The following is a 21,709-nucleotide window of genomic DNA, read 5'->3' on the forward strand; positions in this document are numbered from 1 at the left end:
AATCGGATGAGCACAAAAAGCTGAACTTGGAATATTGCGTGTGTGTTCACGTATTCCCCCCCATGGACGTCAACGGAGCAAAAGAGGTGGAAAACCCCCAATTATGCCCTACTCGTGCGCAAACCCGATTGCAAATTCTCATGTGTGCTAACCCAACATATTTCACATAACAGAATATGTTCTATTTATTCTTAAATAAATTATTATATATATATATATATATAATATATATAATGGTTTTTCGGTAAAATATATAATTGTACCTTCATTGTATATATATATATATCAGAAATAGAGTGTGAAACAGCGCTATATGAAGATAAACTGGGAAAGTGTACCAATATGTATATTTCACAGACTCTGTGTGGTGATATAGTGTATTATAGGTGTATAAAGAATAGATACCACAGTATGGTAATACAATCTATATATCTAGATGTAGTCTGGTATCTGACAGCAGGTGAATATAACTACTTAAATAGGCAGTCCTTATGAGAGAGTTTCTATTAGGTATCCTTAGGTTCAGTTCCAAGCAGTCCCCACGAAATGCAGCTCAGTCCAATCAAAATAAGATTCACCTCTTCAGGAGAGGATCCTCCCAGGTATTTTATGGAATAGAGAAAAAACAAATGCAAGGTGGTGCACCTAGTGCAATAAATGACAAACTGGGTGACTTCAAAATAAAAAGATGTACAGCACACTCACGTGATTTCACCTCAAACGTATGAGGTATGTTAAAGACAATTGTAATATAATAGCAGATGCTCCTCCTCCGGGAAATCTCCTGCCTGGATCAGACTGCTCCTTGGGACACACTCAGACTGCAGGTGAGTACACCTCCATGTGTACAGGTAGTCAGAAGTCCTATATCTTTATTAAAAGAGGGGCAGGGCCAGGAACTACTATATACAAAGGAGTTTATTCAGACATGTATTTATATACGTGTCAGTAAAAGGTTCACAAAGTAGGAGGTCACAAACAACCATAAAATGTAAAACCAAATAAAAAACATTCAGAAATATATAAAAACAATAAATGTTCACATAAACTTGCTAACAGCACGAGTCTGATCATCAGCTGCTACAGAAGATGAACCACATGCAGCTATTTGGCCGTTTTGCAAGCAGATAATGAATGTTGAATGGCGAGGGGCGGGTTTTTTCTCGGTACAATATATAATTGTACCTACAGTGTGTATATATATATATATATATATATATATATATATACAGTATATACAGCGGATATAAAAAGTCTACACACCCCTGTTAAAATGTCAGGTTTCTGTGATGTAAAAAAAAATGAGACAAAGATAAATCATTTCATAACTTTTTCCACTTTTGATGTGACCTATAAACTGTAAAACTCAATTGAAAAACACACTGAAATCTTTTAGGTAAAGGGAAATAAAAATAAAAAACTAAAATAATGTGGTTGCATAAGTGTGAACACCCTTTTATAACTGGGGATGTAGCTGTGTTCAGAATTAAGCAATAACATTCAAAATCATGTTAAATAGGAGTCAGTACACACCTGTCATCATTTAAAGTGCCTCTGATTAACCCCAAATAAAGTTCAGCTGTTCTAGTAGGTCTTTCCTGACATTTTTTTAGTTGCATCCTACAGCAAAAGCCATAGTCCGCAGAGAGCTTCTAAAGCATCAGAGGGATCTCATTGTTAAAAGGTATCAGTCAGGAGAAGGGTACAAAAGAATTTCCAAAGCATTCGATATACCATGGAACATAGTGAAGACAGTCATCATCAAGTGAAGAAAATATGGTGCAACAGTGACATTACCAAGAACTGGATGTCCCTCCAAAATTGATGAAAAGACGAGAAGAAAACTGGTCTGGGAGGCTGCCAAGAGGCCTACAGCAACATTAAAGGAGCTGCAGGAATATCTGGCAAGTACTGGCTGTGTGGTACATGTGACAACAATCGCCCGTATTCTTCATATGTCTGGGCTATGGGGTAGAGTGGCAAGACGGAAGCCTTTTCTTACAAAAAAAAAACATCCAATCCCGGCTAAATTTTGCAAAAACACATCTGAAGTTTCCCAAAAGCATGTTGCAAAAGGTGTTCTGGTCTGATGAAACCAAAGTTAAACTTTTTGGCCATAATTCCAAAAGATATGTTTGGCGCAAAAACAACACTGCATATCACCAAAAGAACACCATACCCACAGTGAAGCATGGTGGTGTCAGCATCATGCTTTGGGGCTGTTTTTCTTCAGCTGGAACTGGGGCCTTAGTCAAGGTAGACGGAATAATGAACAGTTCCAAATACCAGTCAATATTGGCACAAAACCTTCAGGCTTCTGCTAGAAAGCTGAACATGAAGAGGAACTTCATCTTTCAGCATGACAACGACCCAAAGCATACATCCAAATCAACAAAGGAATGGCTTCACCAGAAGGAGATTAAAGTTTTGGGATGGCCCAGACCTGAGTCTAATTCAAAATCTGTGGGGTGATCTGAAGAGGGCTGTGCACAGGAGATGCCCTCGCATTCTGACAAATTTAGAGTGTTTTTGCAAAGAAGAGTGGGCAAATCTTGCTAAGTCAAGATGTGCCATGCTGAAAAACACATAAACAAAAAAGACAGTGCTGTAATAAAATCAAAAGGTGCTTCAATAAAGTATTAGTTTAACCCCTTAATGACAGCAGCACTTTTCCATTTTCTGTCCGTTTCGGACCAAGGCTATTTTTACATTTCTGCGGTGTTTGTGTTTAGCTGTAATTTTCCTCTTACTCATTTACTGTACCCTCACATATTATATACCGTTTTTCTCGCCATTAAGTGGACTTTCTAAAGATACCATTAATTTCATCATATCTTGTAATTTACTATAAAAAAAATTATATAATATGGGGAAAAAAATGGAAAAAAACACACTGTTACACATCTACAACCACCAAAAAACACCCATGCTAAATAGTTTCTAAATTTTGTCCTGAGTTTAGAAATACCCAATGTTTACAGGTTCTTTGCTTTTTTTGCAAGTTATAGTGCCATAAATACAAGTAGCACTTTGCTATTTCCAAACCCCTTTTTTTCAAAATTAACGCTAGTTACATTGGAGCACTGATATCTTTCAGGAATCCCTGAATATCCCTTGACATGTATATATATATTTTTTAGAAGACACCCCAAAGTATTGATCTAGGCCCATTTTGGTATTTCATGCCATCATTTCACCGCCAAATGCAATCAAATAAAGAAAATTGTTCACTTTTTCACAATTTTTTTCACAAACTTTAGGTTTCTCACTGAAATTATTTAGAAACAACTTGTGCAATTATGGCATAAATGGTTGTAAATTCTTCTCTTGGATCCCCTTTGTTCAGAAATAGCAGACATGTATGGCTTTTGTTGTTGCTTTTTGGTAATTAGAAGGGCGCTAAATGTCACTGCGCACCACACGTGTATTATGCCCAGCAGTGAAGGGGTTAATTAGGGAGCATGTAGGGAGCTTCTAGGGTTAATTTTAGCTTTAGTGTAGTAGACAACCCAAAGTATTGATCTAGGCCCATTTTGGTATATTTCATGCCACCATTTCACGGCCAGATGCGATGAAATTAAAAAAAAATGTTAAATTTTTCACAATTTTAGGTTTCTCACTGAAATCATTTACAAGCAGCTTGAGCAATTATGTCACAAATGGTTGTACATGCTTCCAGCTGCTTTCCACACCGAGGACGTGCAGGGTACGTCCTCAGGCGTTAACTGCCTTTTTTTTGAGTACGTACCCTGCACGTCCTCGGTCATTAAGGGGTAAGGGTGTTCACACTTATGCAACCATATTATTTTAGTTTTTTATTTTTATTTCCCTTTACCTAAAAGATTTCAGTTTGATTTTCAATTGAGTTGTACAGTTTATAGGTCACATTAAAGGTGGAAAAAGTTCTGAAAGGATTTATCTTTGTCTCATTTTTTTACATCACAGAAACCTGACATTTTAACAGGGGTGTGTAGACTTTTTATAGTATATGTGTGTGTGTGTGTATATATATATATATATATATATATATATATATATATATATATATATATATATATATATATATATGTATATATATATATATATATATATGTATATGTACAATAGGCCAGCACTCACGTTTTATGTCAAGCAGCTACCCAGGGTGCTTCCACGGTATAGATAGAACATGTCAAAGAAAGGATGCACTCGCCAGAATTTTCTTTGTTACCTTTGTGCAGAACATTGGAATATAAAATATTTACAGTAAATACACAGTATAACAATTAAATTTGAATATTACATACTGTAAATATGCTTTTACATGTTTTCATTGACTTAACTGCAACGGGCTCCATTGCACTTCTATATATGTCTATATATATGCATTAGTGGTTCAAGTGAACAGAGGCACTCGCCGTATAACAAAAATTGTGCTTTATTTATTTATCTCATTCGAGTAAACGTTTTTGGGCTGTGATGCCCGTCATCAGACTCCTGAAATAAAAAACAGTCTCTATATATATATATATATATATATAAACATGTCTATATATATATATATATATATATATATATTTATGTGTTTACAGTGGGTATTGAAAAGAATCACCCCCTTGAAAAAAATTACATTTTGTTGCTTTGCAGCCTGAAATAAAGACAGACACAGTTTTTGTTTATCCAGTTGTAATTACTCAGTGCAACTTATAACATCCAAGTGAAAGATATAACACCATGTCAGGGAAAAATAAAGACAATTCAAAATCAGAAACACTGAGTTCGAAAAAGTATCACCCCCTCTTAAATTACTTGTAAACTCAATCAGGTATAGCTATTCACCTTCTCAACGGGACACATAAAACTATTAGACCTTCAACTGTGATCAGCTATGGGCATATTGATTAGCTCAGTATCAAAAGAGCTTTCCTGGAGCATCTCAGTCCCTGGTAGTGCAACTGATGCAAACAATCAACTATGGGTTTCAAGGCACTGTCAATCAACTATGGGTGGCAAGGGGTGATTCTTTTCAATACCCACTGTATATGTGTCTATATGTCTGTAAATACATATTTACACATCTAAATACATATGTACACATATATACAGGGAGTGCAGAATTATTAGGCAAATGAGTATTTTGACCACATCATCCTCTTTATGCATGTTGTCTTACTCTAAGCTGTATAGGCTCGAAAGCCTACTACCAATTAAGCATATTAGGTGATGTGCATCTCTGTAATGAGAAGGGGTGTGGTCTAATGACATCAACACCCTATATCAGGTGTGCATAATTATTAGGCAACTTCCTTTCCTTTGGCAAAATGGGTCAAAAGAAGGACTTGACAGGCTCAGAAAAGTCAAAAATAGTGAGATATCTTGCAGAGGGATGCAGCACTCTTAAAATTGCAAAGCTTCTGAAGCGTGATCATCGAACAATCAAGCGTTTCATTCAAAATAGTCAACAGGGTCGCAAGAAGCGTGTGGAAAAACCAAGGCGCAAAATAACTGCCCATGAACTGAGAAAAGTCAAGCGTGCAGCTGCCAAGATGCCACTTGCCACCAGTTTGGCCATATTTCAGAGCTGCAACATCACTGGAGTGCCCAAAAGCACAAGGTGTGCAATACTCAGAGACATGGCCAAGGTAAGAAAGGCTGAAAGACGACCACCACTGAACAAGACACACAAGCTGAAAGGTCAAGACTGGGCCAAGAAATATCTCAAGACTGATTTTTCTAAGGTTTTATGGACTGATGAAATGAGAGTGAGTCTTGATGGGCCAGATGGATGGGCCCTTGGCTGGATTGGTAAAGGGCAGAGAGCTCCAGTCCGACTCAGACGCCAGCAAGGTGGAGGTGGAGTACTGGTTTGGGCTGGTATCATCAAAGATGAGCTTGTGGGGCCTTTTCGGGTTGAGGATGGAGTCAAGCTCAACTCCCAGTCCTACTGCCAGTTTCTGGAAGACACCTTCTTCAAGCAGTGGTACAGGAAGAAGTCTGCATCCTTCAAGAAAAACATGATTTTCATGCAGGACAATGCTCCATCACACGCGTCCAAGTACTCCACAGCGTGGCTGGCAAGAAAGGGTATAAAAGAAGAAAATCTAATGACATGGCCTCCTTGTTCACCTGATCCGAACCCCATTGAGAACCTGTGGTCCATCACCAAATGTGAGATTTACAAGGAGGGAAAACAGTACACCTCTCTGAACAGTGTCTGGGAGGCTGTGGTTGCTGCTGCACGCAATGTTGATGGTGAACAGATCAAAACACTGACAGAATCCATGGATGGCAGGCTTTTGAGTGTTCTTGCAAAGAAAGGTGGCTATATTGGTCACTGATTTGTTTTTGTTTTGTTTTTGAATGTCAGAAATGTATATTTGTGAATGTTGAGATGTTATATTGGTTTCACTGGTAAAAATAAATAATTGAAATGGATATATATTTGTTTTTTGTTAAGTTGCCTAATTATTATGCACAGTAATAGTCACCTGCACACACAGATATCCCCCTAAAATAGCTAAAACTAAAAACAAACTAAAAACTACTTCCAAAAATATTCAGCTTTGATATTAATGAGTTTTTTGGGTTCATTGAGAACATGGTTGTTGTTCAATAATAAAATTAATCCTCAAAAATACAACTTGCCTAATAATTCTGCACTCCCTGTAGACATACATAAACACATAGATATACATCTTTAGACATGTATATGTATCTCAATGTTAAAGACCTTTGCCTGCCTTTTTTTCTTAACACATGAGACCTAATATCTTTGAGCCCTTATAACTTTTGTGTGCAATATTTTTTATTAGTGTTATTATGAGTGTAATAATACTTTAATGTATTTTTGATGTGTTTTGTGCAAACTTTTTGTTTTGCAAAAACGCTAACCAGAGCTCTGAAGACACTGTAATAATTCTAGCGTAAATCGCGTTTGAGCTCTCATGTTTACTTTCAACTCAAAATACCAGCGGTAAACCCAACGAGCGCAAACACCAGTGATCGATAGAGCTCAAACTTTTGCGCTAAATTTTAGAATCTAAAGATATTTAATGAAACCCATTGCATTTTAGAATCTAAAGATATTTAATAAAACCCATTGCATTTTAGCATACACCACATTCAAATGATATAAAATAAAACATTAGTTGTGAAGAAGTAGATTCTATACATCTGATGTTTCAATGTAAAAGTGCAATAGTTTTTAAAGTTTAAAGTTAAATAATTCAATCATTTTATTGTATATTAATCTTAGATCCTGTATGTTTTGGCATTTGTCTGAGATCATTTCTTGTAAGCAACATAGACAGGATTATTTTCAACATTTTCTGTTGTCTTTTAATGTAGGTTCATATAATTAATTTGCTGCAGGACAGCAAATTCCAGCACTTTAAGCCAGTAATGGATACTTATATAGAAGGGCATTTTTCTGGTGTGCTCGCTTACAGGTGAAGTATGGTTCTCACATATAAGTCTTATAATATTGCGTTTTTCTATAATGTGCTTATGACATTTTATAACTATAACAAAAGAAATATGTAAATTGGGACATATGCATTTAAAAAAAAAGAAAAAAGAAAAAAGACTGATATAAACAACTTAAATAAAAGAACCTTTCAGTTCTGTGGCGTCCATCTGCATCTCACTTCTTTATCAGGAGATTAGGTTTACGTGCTAGAAAATAAAATATTATATAAAACCCAGGCAGATACAAGAGTGGTGGTAGAGCATTGGTACCAGGGTATGGCCAGGACCAGTCAACAAATTAGATTTGCATAATCAACAAATGCAAGATAACAAGACAATGCAATAGCACTGAGTCTTAACTTCAAATGAGTAGTAGATTTTTTTTAAAACAAAGTTATGTATATTTCCACTCCCCTTGTACCATGTGATAGCAATCAGCCAATCACAAATGCATATACGTATAGTCTGTGAATTCTTGCACATGCTCAGTAGGATCTGGTGACACAAAAATTGTAAATATAAAAGAATGTGCACATTTTTTTAATGGAAATAAATTGGAAAGTTGTTTTAAAATGACATACTGTATCTGAATCATGAAAATTTAATTTAACCTGACTGTCCCTTTAAACACTCTGCCACTGGCCTCATGGGAGGTACACACAGCATGTTCCCCCTTTTCCTGGCAGCTTGATGTGGGCTTCTGCAAGCCCCTTAAAAAAAAGATGGCATCAGTGACTGGAAAATATAGACAAAGGTTCCTTTTACAAAGATAAGATCCATGTAGAAAACAATGTTCCTGTCTAATGTTTGTCTTGCAATTCTAGAGGCACACAAGTCATGAAAACAATCCCCAGATGGAGCAAACATAGCTTTACCCATATTGGATTTGGAAAGAACTAAAAAGGACACACAGGGGGAATGGGTGCTAATTTAAAGGGTCACTGAACCCAAATTTTTTCTTTCATGATTCAGATAGAGCATGCACTTTTAAGCAACTTTCTAATTTACTCCTATTATCAATTTTTCTTCGTTCTCTTGCTATCTTTATTTGAAAAAGAAGACATCTAGGCTAAGGAGCCAGCCAATTTTTGTTTCAGGACCCTGGACAGCACTTGTTTATTGGTGGGTGGATGTATCCACCAATCAGCAAGAACAACCCAGGTTGTTCACCAAAAATGGTCCGTCATCTAAACTTACATTCTTGCTTTTCAAATAAAGATACCAAGAGAATGAAGAAAATTTGATAATAGGAGTAAATTAGAAAGTTGCTTAAAATTGCATGCTCTATCTGAATCATGCAAGAAAAAATTTGGGTTCAGTGTCCCTGATGAATAAAATAGGCAGGTGGAGTTCTTCACTGGTAAATGTTAATCTAGGGTGAGTCAGGGAATAGTTTTGACATCATCCAATGATCCTTCTTTCTAAAAGGTTAATTATAACTTGAAAATAATTTGTCATTTACCTATAAAATACAATAATTATCATCATTATATTATTTTTATTATTTCTTGGTTAAGAACCATCTTACTCCATAACACTGTATAGGCGCAATAAGCTTGCACATATTTATTGATATAGGAGCAGGAGAGCTCTTGATATGTGACATGATTACTTTATATAAATATATTCAAAGCCCATATACCGAGATGGTGGAAAAAAATTTTTGTGACAGGAGGTCACAATTTTAAGGCTGGAGGAAAGGAGATGTAATCTCCAACAACATAAACAATCACATTTTGGCACTCGTTACCTAAGGAGGTAGTAAATGCCAATACCTTAGATACATTTTAAAATGGTTTAGATACATTTCTGGCTAGAAACAGAATTCAGGGATATGACTGCTTGTGTCAAATGGGTCAACCTTTTGTTATGGGATTCATTTTAGATCAACTGGAGCTTATATTGTAAATATATTAAGATTTGTTTAGGTTGAACTCAATTGACTTCTGTCTTTTTTCATCCTCATCAAAAAAGAAAAAAAAAAGTTCAAAGCCTCTTTTCTGAATAACCTTCCTTATTCCATATAAGCACATAATATTTGTATGCTATCTTTGAGTTGACTAAAATGTCTTTTATTAATAGCTTTATTTCTGCCCTAGGGTCGTTTTATTTGTATGAGTGCCTCATTCTTTAATCAGATTAAATGTTACTGTCTGTTTCATCTAGAAGACAATAATTACCACATTGCCTTTATATAAAGGTTGTTTAGCTTTTAGCTGATGTGTCTATGCACATGCCCTTTTCCAAGCCTTGGATACACACAGATCCAGAACTGCACTCATACAGAGTTGCACAGCTTCCTGTTGTACACTTGTGCTTCACTGTCCAGACCTGTTTCTTATAATTAACAAGGATTTTTATTTTCCTTTAGGCATCACAAGATTAGACATATCAGATTTATAGTAAATTTTGAAGTTAACACCCTAAAACAATTATTGTTTACTCTGCTTTGTAATTTAAGTGGACAAAAACCTTAATCATTTTTAGTTTAGTACTGTATTAACATTTACTGTTAACATTTTAACTATCCATATAGAATAAGTTCCCAATGCATTTTGTAGATAAATATGACTGGCAAGGGATATTTCCTGTAAATCACTTGAGCATGTGATACAGCACCACTTTCTGAGGCACCAGCTAATTTTTGAGTATATGCTAGACTAGAGTGTACAGTGTAAAGAGTAAGAGTATGTGATTGGCTGATGTTTGTCATATGATACAGGGGGTAGAAAAATGGAAGGAAATTTTAAAATTTGTCAGATTAAAACTACTGCTCCATTTGAAATTCAGAGTAAGTGTTTGTGTTGCATTTTTTGTTATGCTTGTGTTGATTATGAAATTCTACCATTTTTAATGGCCATTTAAATTTAGTACATGATACGCCACAATTTCTGAGACATATTTGTATTGGTAACATAAAAAAAGCATAAACTAATATGCAGATTATGTGCAATTTCATCAGGGATTTGAAAGCATCATATTAGTAATATTTAGATGTGGGATTGACTAACATAATAAAACATCTGTTTATGGACATTTTCTATATCTGTAGGAATTGTAAAATTGAGCAGTTTTTTTTTAAGAAGTGTTCTTCAATAGTGGTATAAAGTGTATTATTTTCCTTCAGTATTTAAATAAAAATGCATATTTTTTTTATATATATTTTTCTTTTCTTTTTTCATATCCTTTACTATATAAGTGGAAGTATTTCTTAGAGTGTAATGATGCACATTTAGTATTACATGCCAGTTCTAAATATGAAGCTCTGTTTTCAATTTAATGCAAGTTACTGTAAGATTTGCATACATCACATTTGAATAATCTCTTCTGCTGACTTTCCAGGGACCTGATAAAAGTTTTCAAATGGTATGTTGACAGAATAATTGATGCTGAACGACAAGAGCATATCCAGGAAGTATTAAAGGTAATTTAAAGACTCTCTGCAGAGCATTAATATATATTCTTTTTTTTTACAATGTCAATGATCTTATTCAGTGTAATCCAGAATTTCTTTAAACGGACAGGAAACCCCAAAATGTTCTTTCATGATTTGGATAGAACATACAATTTGAAACTACTTTCCAATTCACTTATATTATCACATTTGCTTCATTATCTTGCTATCCATTGCTGAAAGAACAGCATTGCACTACTGGCAGTTTGCTGAACACATCTAGTTAGCCAATCACAAGAGACAAATGTGTGCAGGCACCAATCAGCAACTAGCACCCACTAGTGTAGGATATGTGCATATTATTTTTCAACAAGGGATACCAAAAGAACAAAGCCTATTTGGAAAATAATTGTGAATTTAAAAGTGTCTTAAAGTGACATGCTTTATCTGAATCCTGCAAGTTTATTTTTGACTTTCCTATCCCTTTACATTTCTAATAACTGTAAACAACACTATACTGCATTAATCACTTAAATTTGTTCTAATGGGGTATCACCTATGAAGAATATCATTGTTCTATGATTATTGGATTTAAAGGTATGTAAAACAAAATAAAATCTATCTTTTTCATTACAGCATTTTATTTTTAAATTAATTTCCTTGTTTTGATATGCGTTTATCTTCTCCAAAAGGGTTAAACACCTAGTCAGAGTCGCTATCGTAGAACACCCCCTTGCTCCTACAAATAATGGTGTGGCTGAAGGATACATATGTATGACCTTCCCTTAATGGCTCACTGGCCATGTCCAGATTTAGAGCTGCAGGGTAGCATGCCAGATGCCTACACTTGATTAAAGGGCCATGATACCCAAATGTTGAAACACTTGATGCAGCATAGCTGTAAAAAGCTGACTAGCTAAGGGATTGAGTTTACGTGCACACTCATCTTATTTCTCTATTCAGTTTAAGGAAGTTTACTATGAAATCTCATGAGAGTTAAGTGAAATCTCATGAGATCACAGTAAAATAGTTCATAACCTCAGCACTGCTGATGCTGATTGGCTGCTGTTCATTTCTTCATTTTTACTTTTTACCTGCAAGCTGAGCAACAGCTGAAGTATATTTTCTTCTTTTTTTTAAATAGAGATGCTCAGGTGATATTTTCCTGTCAGCGTTTTACAGTTATACTGCATCAGTTTCAAGTGATTTAGCATATGAGTATTATGTCCCTTTAAGTATTTAACCCTGAGCCTACCTAGGTATCCTTTTCAGCAAATGATACCAAGAGAACAAAACAAATGTGATAATAGAATTAAATTGGAAAGTTGTTTAACTTAACATGCTCTATTTGAATCATGAATGAAAAAAATGGGTTTCATGTCCCTTTAATTAGAGGTACTAAAAAAAAACACAAGACAAAATAAAACTAAGTTTAAATGTCAGCAGCAAAATTACAATATAAATCATATCTAGTCCGTACATACCTTAAACTATATTCAAGATAGCTTAATGCATTTCCCAAGAGCTCATTATGCCAGACACTATTCATTTCAGACACTTAATACACAGTGTTAAAGGGACATTGTACTCAAACAGTTTCTGTCAGGCATATTGAAAGAGCAGAATTTAATTATGTTGAAAACAAATGTTAAAAGCTGTTTAAACTGAAATCAATACAGCAGTATTTCTTTCCTAATATATAATGAGTCCACGGCATCATCAATTACTGTTGGGAATATCACTCCTGGCCAACAGGAGGAGGCAAAGAGCACCACAGCAAAGCTGTTAAGTATCACTTCCCTTCCCACAACCCCCAGTCATTCTCTTTGCCTTCAGTGCATGGAGGATGTGAAGTTTTGGTGTCGGAAGAAAATTGGATTTATTTCACTTCAATCAAGATTTTATTATTTTAGAAAGCCAGAATAGGTTTACTCTGATTCTTTCTCCTTTTTCAATCATTGGGTATAGCCGTACTCCACGTTAGTCTCTTCAGTAAGGGCAGTGGTGGCTTTAAAGCAGTTATGAACTTGTAAGGTGGGCCTTGCTGTGTTCTCCTAACATTTTGCTGCCCTAGTATAGAAAGCCAGTAGGTTTGCTCTGTTCTTTCTTTTCTACTAGGTCTCTGTGAGGAACATGTGTCCTTTCATATCTAAGGAGCCATCTACATGCCGGACGGCTAGATGCAGGTAAGTGCCAATTATTTTCTGGGGCTGGGAGGCTGGCACTTCAGAGTCATTATAGTAAAGAGTGGTCTCTGCGATTTATAGTGGGACATAGAATCCTTAGTTGAGGATTATTTTAGGCATTTTGCAGGCACTAATATGCATGTAGCAGCAGACTGAGAGTTTACTCCCTTCAAGGATAGAAAGGGGTTAACTTGTTAAGGCTCTAGTGTTATCCCTTCATGGAATAACTTAATCTAGTACTCTGGTTGTGAGAGGAGTATTTTTTTATGGTTTTAAAAACCAGATTCTTAGTGACAACGCTCTGCACAAATAATTTCTGAAGAGAACGCTCTGGTTGGTGTCTAAATCGACGCTTTATTGTATAATAGGCAGTTCTGGGGTGAAGTGTTTTGGAGTGAAACTGGGTTGTGTTTAATACAGCGCTCTGCACAGATCGCAATAACCGTCAATTTGATTTAGTTGAGCTGCTGGGAAGCGTGTGCTTTACATAATAGCGCCGCTTCTTTCACTCTGGTCTCCTCCCACTTCTTTTCCGGAGCGAAAGTGTTGGCCACGTCAGTGTTATAATTCAACATGTTGTTTGCTGTATAGACATGGCTGTTTTTTTTCATTTTTCAGCATATTTAGCAATTAAGTTAACTGCTTGTATATGTAGTAACAATATGTGCAGATTCTATGCTGACTACTTATGCAGTAACGAGCGCCATCCTACCACTGCGTATTATTATTATATTTTAGGGGACAGAACGTTATAGTTTATGTCTCAATAGTAGTGGCTAAAAATATTTAGAATTTTTAGTAGTTACGGCTCCTTGGTGTGACACATACCCTGCAAGTATGTGGTACAGTGTGCTATCTAATGAAAAAAATATATTTCTATATTTTAAAGAAAAAATACCAGAGTGTATATTTTTTATATTAACAAATACATATTTAAAGCAATGTGTTGTATTGTTTTTAACGAGATTTTTGGATTGGGTTTTTATTTTTGGTATTGGAACAAGGGCCTGTTCCTAGGCCTAATTATTTTGGCTCTTGAGGATCATATTTCTTAAGATCTTTTTAGCTCTTTGTGTTATTTGGGCCTCATCCCTATCAGGACAAATTTTAAAAAAACAATTGGTCTATGCAAGTCTGTGCGGCATGTTTAGCCTAAGAATTTGAAGGAACTGATTTTGCCTTCTGAGCCTCATGTCTCCCAGGATGATGCTGTTCAGGCAATGCCACAGCTTTCTCCTTAAACGTCCCAAGCCTCTATGGCGTCACATGCAGTGCCCTTCGGTTCCTCTCAATCTCCTGGAGGAGTATATTTGCCTGCAGATGCAGCTCAGGTATCCTTTGTGATATCTGTAGCTTTTTCTGCTTTTCCTTTTCTACAGGGAAGACGCAAGAGGACATTAAATATTTAGATAGTGAGGTTTTTGCTTCACTTTCTGCTACACAGTTTATTCTCTCTCTCCTAAGTGTGGTGAAGAGGATTCGCCGGTAGCTTTTGAGGGTAAAGTCTCAGATTTGGACAGTATAATTCCTTCATCTGATGCTGAAGTGGCCTTCAGCTGTATGCTTGCATACCTCATGTACTGTTAGAGGTTTTAGCTACTTGGACGACTTTGATAACCCTGTCGTTGTCAACCCTTGGAAGTTTGGTAAACTTTATCATTTCTATGATGTTCCTTCAAATGAGGAAATGTTTTTCTATACATGCCTATTTTCACAAGATAGGAGAAGCTTGGGATACCTTTCTCCCTGTCTCCCGTCCTTTAAAGGATTTTCCTGTCACTGACTCCATTAACATTTACAATGCTCTGATGGCTTGGCCTCAGTTGTCCTTAGCTTGGTTCCACTCAGACAATATCACATCAATGGTTTACATCAACAACCAGGGAGGAACTTGGAGTTCCTTAGTCATGTAGGAGATGACTTGGATTGTTCAGTGGGTGGAAGCTCACAATTGTTGTCTATCTGCCATCCACATTCCAGGAGTGGACAACTGGAAAGCGGATTTCCTGACAGACAGACTTTTACTCCTGGGGAGTGGAAACTCCACCCGGAGGTGTTCTCCAATTTAACCCTCAAGTGGGGGGTGCCAGAATTGGATCTGATAACGTCTCGGTAATATGCCAAGCTTCCAAGGTACGGTTCAAAGTCAAGAGATGGATGCTCTGGAAGTTCCTTGGGATTTCAGGCTGGCATACCTGTTTCCTCAGTTTGCTCTCCTTCCACAAGTCATTGCTCGTATCAAAGAGGAGAGAGCGTTGGTAATTCTAATAGCCCTTGCGTGGCCTCGCAGGATCTGGTATGCAGACCTAGGGGAGATGTAATTTTTTCCACCTGGGACACTGCCTCTGAGGAAGGACCTTCTGATTCAGGGTCCCTTCTTTCATCCAGATTTTGTTTCTCTGAAACTGACTGCTTGGAGATTGAGCGCTTAGTTCTGTCTAAGCGTGGGTTTTCTGAGTCGGTAATTGAGACCATGATTCAGGCTTGCAAGCCTGATACGAGAAACATTTTCCATTGGATATGGCGTAAATATCTTTATTGGTGTGAATCCAAGGGCGACTCTTGGAGTAGGGTCAGGATTCCTAGAATTTTGTATTTTCTCCAGGAAGGGTCTGGAGAAAGGGTTTTTTTTTTGTTTTTTTTTTGTCAGTCAGTACTCTGAAGGGTCTGATTTCGCCCTTTTTCTTTTTGCTGCATAAGTATCTGGCGGTCGTGCCAGATGTGCAATCTTTTAGTCAGGCCTTGGTCAGAATCAGGCCTGTGTTTAAGTCTGTTGCTCCTCCTGGGAGCCTTAACCTTGTTTTTAAAGTTTGGCAGCAGGCTCCGTTGGAGCCTTTTGCATTCCATAGATTTTAGGTTATCTTGGAAGGTTTTGTTTTTTATTGATATCTTTTCTGCTCTGAGAGTCTTGGAACTCTCAGCTTTGCAATGTGATTCGCCTTATCTTATCTTTCATGCCGATGAGGCGGTTCTTCGTTCTATGTTAGGTTCCTTCCTAAAGTGGTTTCGGACAGAAATATTAATCAGGAAATTGTTGTTCCTTCTCTTTTTCCTAGTCCTTCTTTTCATAAAGAACGTTTGTTGCACAACTTGGAGGTGGTGTGTGCTTTAAAATTTTATTTACAGGCGACTAAGGATTTTCACCAGTCTTCTACCCTGTTTGTTTGTTTCTCTGGGAAACGTAAAGGTCAGAAAGATTCTGCTACTTCCCTTTCTCTCTGATTGAGAAGTATAATTCATTTGACTTATGAGACTACTGGACAGCAGTCTACTGAGAGAATTACAGCTCATTCCATTAGGGCTGTCTCTTCTTCTTGGACTATCAAAAATAAAGCTTCAGTGGAACGGATTTACAAGGCTGCAACTTGGTCTTGTCTGCATACTTTGTCCAAATTTTACAAATGTGATACTTTTGCCTCGGCTGAGGTTTCTTTTGGGAGAAAGGTTTTTCAAGCGGTGGTGCCTTCTGTTTAGGTTACCTGTCTTGTCCCTCCCTAATCATTTGTTTCCTCTAGCTTGGGTATTGGTTTCCAACAGTATTTGATGATGCCGTGGACTCACCATATCTTAGGAAAGAAAACAAAATTTATGCTTACCTGATACATTTCTTTCCGGATATGGTGAGTCCACGGTCCCATCCTTTATTTCAAGGCAGTTATTTTTTTTACTAAACCTCAGACACCTTTATACCTTTGTGTTACTTCTTTTTCTCCATTTCCCTTCGATCAAATGACTGGGGGTTGTGGGAAGGGAAGTGATACTTAACAGCTTTGCTGTGGTGCTCTTTGCCTCCTCTTGCTGGCCAGGAGTGATATTTCCAACAGTAATTGATGATGCCGTGGACTCACCATATCCGGAAAGAAAGACATTTATCAGGTAAGCATAAAATTAGTTTTTTTGTTTGTATACTTCCTTCTATTGCTCATTGGCTGTTAGGGCAACTCTGCATCTTCAAAAAAAAAACTGTTATACTTTTTGAAATGTGTTCTTTTAAATTAAAATGACTACTATATCCCTTTAAAAGGACATATTACTTTTTTGTATTATGCAAATGACACAAGCAGTATTTATTTTGTGTTTAAAATAGAGCAAATAATTTTAAACAACTTTCTAATTTACTTTTATCAAATTTGCTTCATTTTCTTTGCACTACTGGTGAGTCAATAACCATTAACTAACTAGCTCCCAGTAGTGCGCTATTGTTCCTGAGCCTACCTAGGTATGTTTTTCATCAAAGGATGCCAAGAGAATAAAGTCAATTAGTTAATAGAAGTAAAATGGAATGTTGTTTAAATTACATGCTCTGTCTGAATCATGAAAGTTTATATTTTACTTTACTGTCCCATTAAGTAAAAGTTTTTTAAATTTAAGGTGAAACAGTGCATGATAGATAGAACAGATGAAGGTTTTGAGTATCATGTCCCTTTACAGTACATAGAGCATAACATATCATTGCTTTAAGCCATGGATGGGGAACCTTGGCCCTCCTCTCCTGATATTTCAGAACTACATTACCCATGATGCTTAGGCACTCTGAAGTCCAGGTAAGCATCATGGGAAATGTAATTCAGAAACATCTGGACGGCAAAGTTTCCCCATCCCCATCCTTGTGTTAAGCAGTTAAATATGAGACCAAGTTTTAACATGATTTTTATAAGTTTTTTTACCTTGTTTTTTTATATTAATTCATTATAAAGAAAATAAATGTAAAGTGATTTGCATAGGTTAGTTAGTTTTGATCATTGCCTGTTTATGTTTCCAGGCCCAAGAGTACATTTTTAAGTATATAGTTCAGTCGCGTAAGCTGTTTTCTCGCCATACTGGAGGACAGAATGAAGAAGAATTTCGATGCGGTGTTCAAGAACTTCTAATGTCAATACGATTCTTTCTGTCTAAGGAGAGCAAGGGATCCTGCGCACTCTCTCATTCTCAGGTATTATATGTTGGTTTTGTTTATGTTAGAAGAAATGTAGCTTATTAGTTGTATTAAACTATACAAAACATTAGTATGGGATAATACACACACGTATTCTAGAGAAAATGTAATTAAATTATGTTTATATGCTAGAGGAGAGAGTTTTAGCTTATGGTACATAACGTTCTGGCCTCTCTTCTTTCCAGGCTTGTCCAACTTAAGGCTGAAGGGCTAAATTATGCCCTCCAATATATTTGATGTAGTTTGTCTGTATACGTCTGACACAGGATTATTTTTTTTAAATATCACATATATATTAAGCTACATGTACTGATAGATCTAGAAGGCATACATTTAGGAATATTTGTGTGTGTGTATCTTGGTTTGCATAATATAAATGATATATCTTTCTTCATTTTGACTCATTTCTATTTTGATCTATAACAGTTAAAGGGACAGTCTACTCCAGAATGTGTATTGTTTAAAAAGATAGATAATCCCATTCCCCAGTTTTGCATAACCAACACGGTTATATTAATATACTTTTTACCTCTGTGATTACCTTGTATCTAAGCCTCTGCAGACTGCCTCTTATGTCAATTCTTTTGACAGACTTGCATTTTTGCAAAATCAGTGCTGACTCATAAATAACTCCATGGGAGTGAGCACAATGTTATCTATATGGCACACATGAACTAGCACTATCTAGCTGTGAAAAACTGTCAAAATGCACTGAGATTAGAGGTGGCCTTCAAGGGCTTAGAAATTAGTATATGAGCCTACCTAGGTTTAGCTTTCAAGGGGAGAGTATCTGGAGACGAGGTCTGAGATATAGGAGGGAGCAGTGCAGTTGAGGGCCTTTTATGTCAGAGTCAGAATTTTGTTTTTAATCCTGGAGGCTAGAGGAAACCAGTGAAGGGATTGGCAGAGAGGTGCAGCAAATGAAGAGTGACGTGTAAGAAAGACGAGCCTGGCAGAGACATTCATTATGGATTGTAAAGGAGCTAGACGGCAGCTAGGGAAACTAGAGAGTTGCAGTAGTAAAGGTGGGAAAGTATAAGAGAGTGGATTCAAATCTTAGTTGTGTCTTGTGTAAGGAAATGTTAAACTTTAGAGGTGTTTTAAGGTGTAAGTGGCAGGAATTGGCCAAACACTGAATGTGAGGAATGAAAGAAAGATCTGAGTCACGTGTTACCCCAAGACATCGGACATGCTAGGTAGGGTTAATGATGGTGTTATCAACAGTTAAAGAAAAATGGGGGTGGATACTTTGGAAGAAGGGAAGAAAATAAGGAGCTCAGTTTTGGAGAGATGTAGCTTAAGGTAGTTAAGAGGATATCCAGGACGAGATATGAGAAAGAGAACTAGTCACACGCATTTACAAGGAAGGAGATTGAGAAAAGAATGGGATCAAGGACAGAGCCTTGTGGTACCCCAACAGAAAGTGGTAAAGAGGCAGAGGATGCACCAGAGAAGGCTTCACTAAAAGTACAATTAGACAGGTAGAAAGAGAACCACAAGAGGGCTGTGTCACAAATGCTGAAGGATTGGAGGGTTTGGAGCAAAAGAGCGTGGTCAACAGTATCAAAGGCTGCTGACAGATTGAGGAGGATTAGCAGATTAAAATGGCCTTTCGATTTTGCTGTAAGTAGGTTGTTGGTAACCTTGACCATTGCTGACTCTGTGAAATGTTGGGGGTGAAATCCAGATTGCAGTGGGTCAAGGAGGGAGTTTAATGTAAGGAAATGTGACAGATATGCATAACTAGCTTTTCAAGAAGTTTTGAGGCAAGGGGAGGTAGGGAAATAGGGTGGTAGTTTGATGGGGATACGGATAGAGAGAAGGTTTTTTGAGGATAGGTGTGACCATTGCATGTTTTAGAGATGAGGGAAATGTACCGGTGCTAAGGGAGAGATTGGAAATGTGTGTGAATATAGGGGTAAGGATAGAAGAGAGGGAGGGGAGTAGCTGTGAGGAGATGGGATCGAGGGTACAGGTAGTAAGGCGAGAGGACAGTATAAGGGCAGAAACTTCTTCCTAAAGTAACAGGGGCTAAAGAGCTGAATTTATGGATATGTAGGTTTTGGATGACTGCAAGCTTTTGAGGGGGTTGGAGACTGGTAATATGTTGAGGGATGATTTTGTTTCTAATGTAATCGATTTTGTTATTAATGTGGCTGGCAAAATCTTGGCAGTTCTAATAGGAGGTAGGGGTTGGTGGAGAAGAGTATTAAAAGTGCAAAACAGACATTTTGGGTTTGAAGAGAGAGTAAAGATAAGAGTAGACATCTTGCTAAGAAAGGTTAAGGGCAAAATAGTATGTGTTCAGCTGACTTTCTGCACTACAAGTTCTTCTTGAACTCTTGAGGTTTTCTCCAGTGTCGCTCAGCAGTACGGGAACATCTGCATAGGTACAGTGTCAGAGGAGTATGCCAGGGCTGAGGATGAGCGTATGACTTCGGAGCTATGGTAGGAGGGGCCAAATTGTCAAGGACTGATGTAAGTGTGGAATTGTAGTGACAGATTTGTCAGGGCAGGAAAAGTAGGAGATGGACGAGAGCAGAGGTTTGAGAGCTCTAGAGAGCTGAGTGACTTAATGCTTCTGTGGAATTTGGTGTGAGGGGTAGAGGGAAGGGAGAGTTGTAGGGAGTGATGTGATGTTGCAAGTAAGGAGATGATAGTCAGAAAGAGGAAAAGGGGAGTTTGTGAAGTTTGAGTTAGTGCATCAAAAGCTGAAAATCAGCTCAAGGGACCATCTTAGTGAGTGGGAGAGTCAATCCATTGTGACAGATCGAAAGAGGAAAAGATTTGCAGAAGTTGTTTTGCACAGGAAGCTGTGGGATTGTCAACAGGGAGGTTGAAGTCCCCAAGATTGAAAACAGGGGTGTCTGAGAAAAGGAAATAAGGTAGCCAGGCAGCAAAATGATCTAGTAATTGAGTTGAGGAGCTAGGGGGGTGGGGGTGGGGGGGGGGTGGTATATGACTGCATCACATATAGAGAGGGGAAAGAATAAGCGAATCATGTGGGTTTCAATTTTGCAAGGCTAGGAAGTTGTGGGGGATTGTTTATTAAATTATATTTCAATATCAGATAAAGTTATTATTTATAATTTTACAGTGTATTTTAAATGACTTTTCAGCATAGGACAGTCAAGTTGTGCAAGGCTTGAGGCAAATTTGCCTCTCTTTTTATAGGCAGCAGGTGCGAATCCCCAATATACAAGACAAGGAAGTGCTCCTTTTATAGGCAGCAGTTGCAAATCCCCAATCCTTGCAAATCCCCAATCCTATGCAAGACAAGTAGAGCTCACTTGGCACAATTATGAAACACTGCACTGTAAGAGGCCATTATAGCTTTAATTTTTTTTTTTTTTTTAAATTACATGCTATAATTTGTTAGAGCGTGTTATTTTAAAACTAGCGACCCTGTAATGCTATGTGCTTAACATCAGCAGATTGGTTAAACACATAGTTAAACTACCAATCAGGAACCCTAGAGCACTGCTAGTCCCAAGCAGAAACTGCTGATGATACCAGGGTCACCCTTAGCATCTGCGGTGCTCTGGGCAAGACAAATTTATGGGGCACCTCAGCCCAGCCCTCTTCGTTCCCTCCTCCTGTATGTCCTGCCCCCTGTATTGCCCACCCTGGTCCCAAGATTCAATGTGTCCTATATAAAGAATAACACTATATATTACACCTCCTAAAACCATAAACATCTCTTTATAAACTAAATACATGATGCACATTGCACCTTCTCATACTCTC

The 21,709-nt window shown here is 37.2% G+C and overlaps 1 protein-coding gene across 1 annotated transcript in view; it reads left to right on the plus strand.

The window, feature by feature from the left end:
• Positions 1–21,709, plus strand: part of DOCK4 (dedicator of cytokinesis 4) — a gene marked incomplete at its 5' end in the record, with an annotated part of 608,904 nt that overhangs the window by 177,452 nt on the left and 409,743 nt on the right. Inside the window, 3 exon segments of the mRNA XM_053716722.1 lie at positions 7,327–7,427; positions 10,789–10,870; positions 17,789–17,959. Coding sequence (XP_053572697.1) covers positions 7,327–7,427; positions 10,789–10,870; positions 17,789–17,959 — 354 coding nt within the window.

The sequence above is a fragment of the Bombina bombina genome, chromosome 6 (assembly GCF_027579735.1).
Source record: "Bombina bombina isolate aBomBom1 chromosome 6, aBomBom1.pri, whole genome shotgun sequence".
NCBI lineage: Eukaryota > Metazoa > Chordata > Amphibia > Anura > Bombinatoridae > Bombina > Bombina bombina.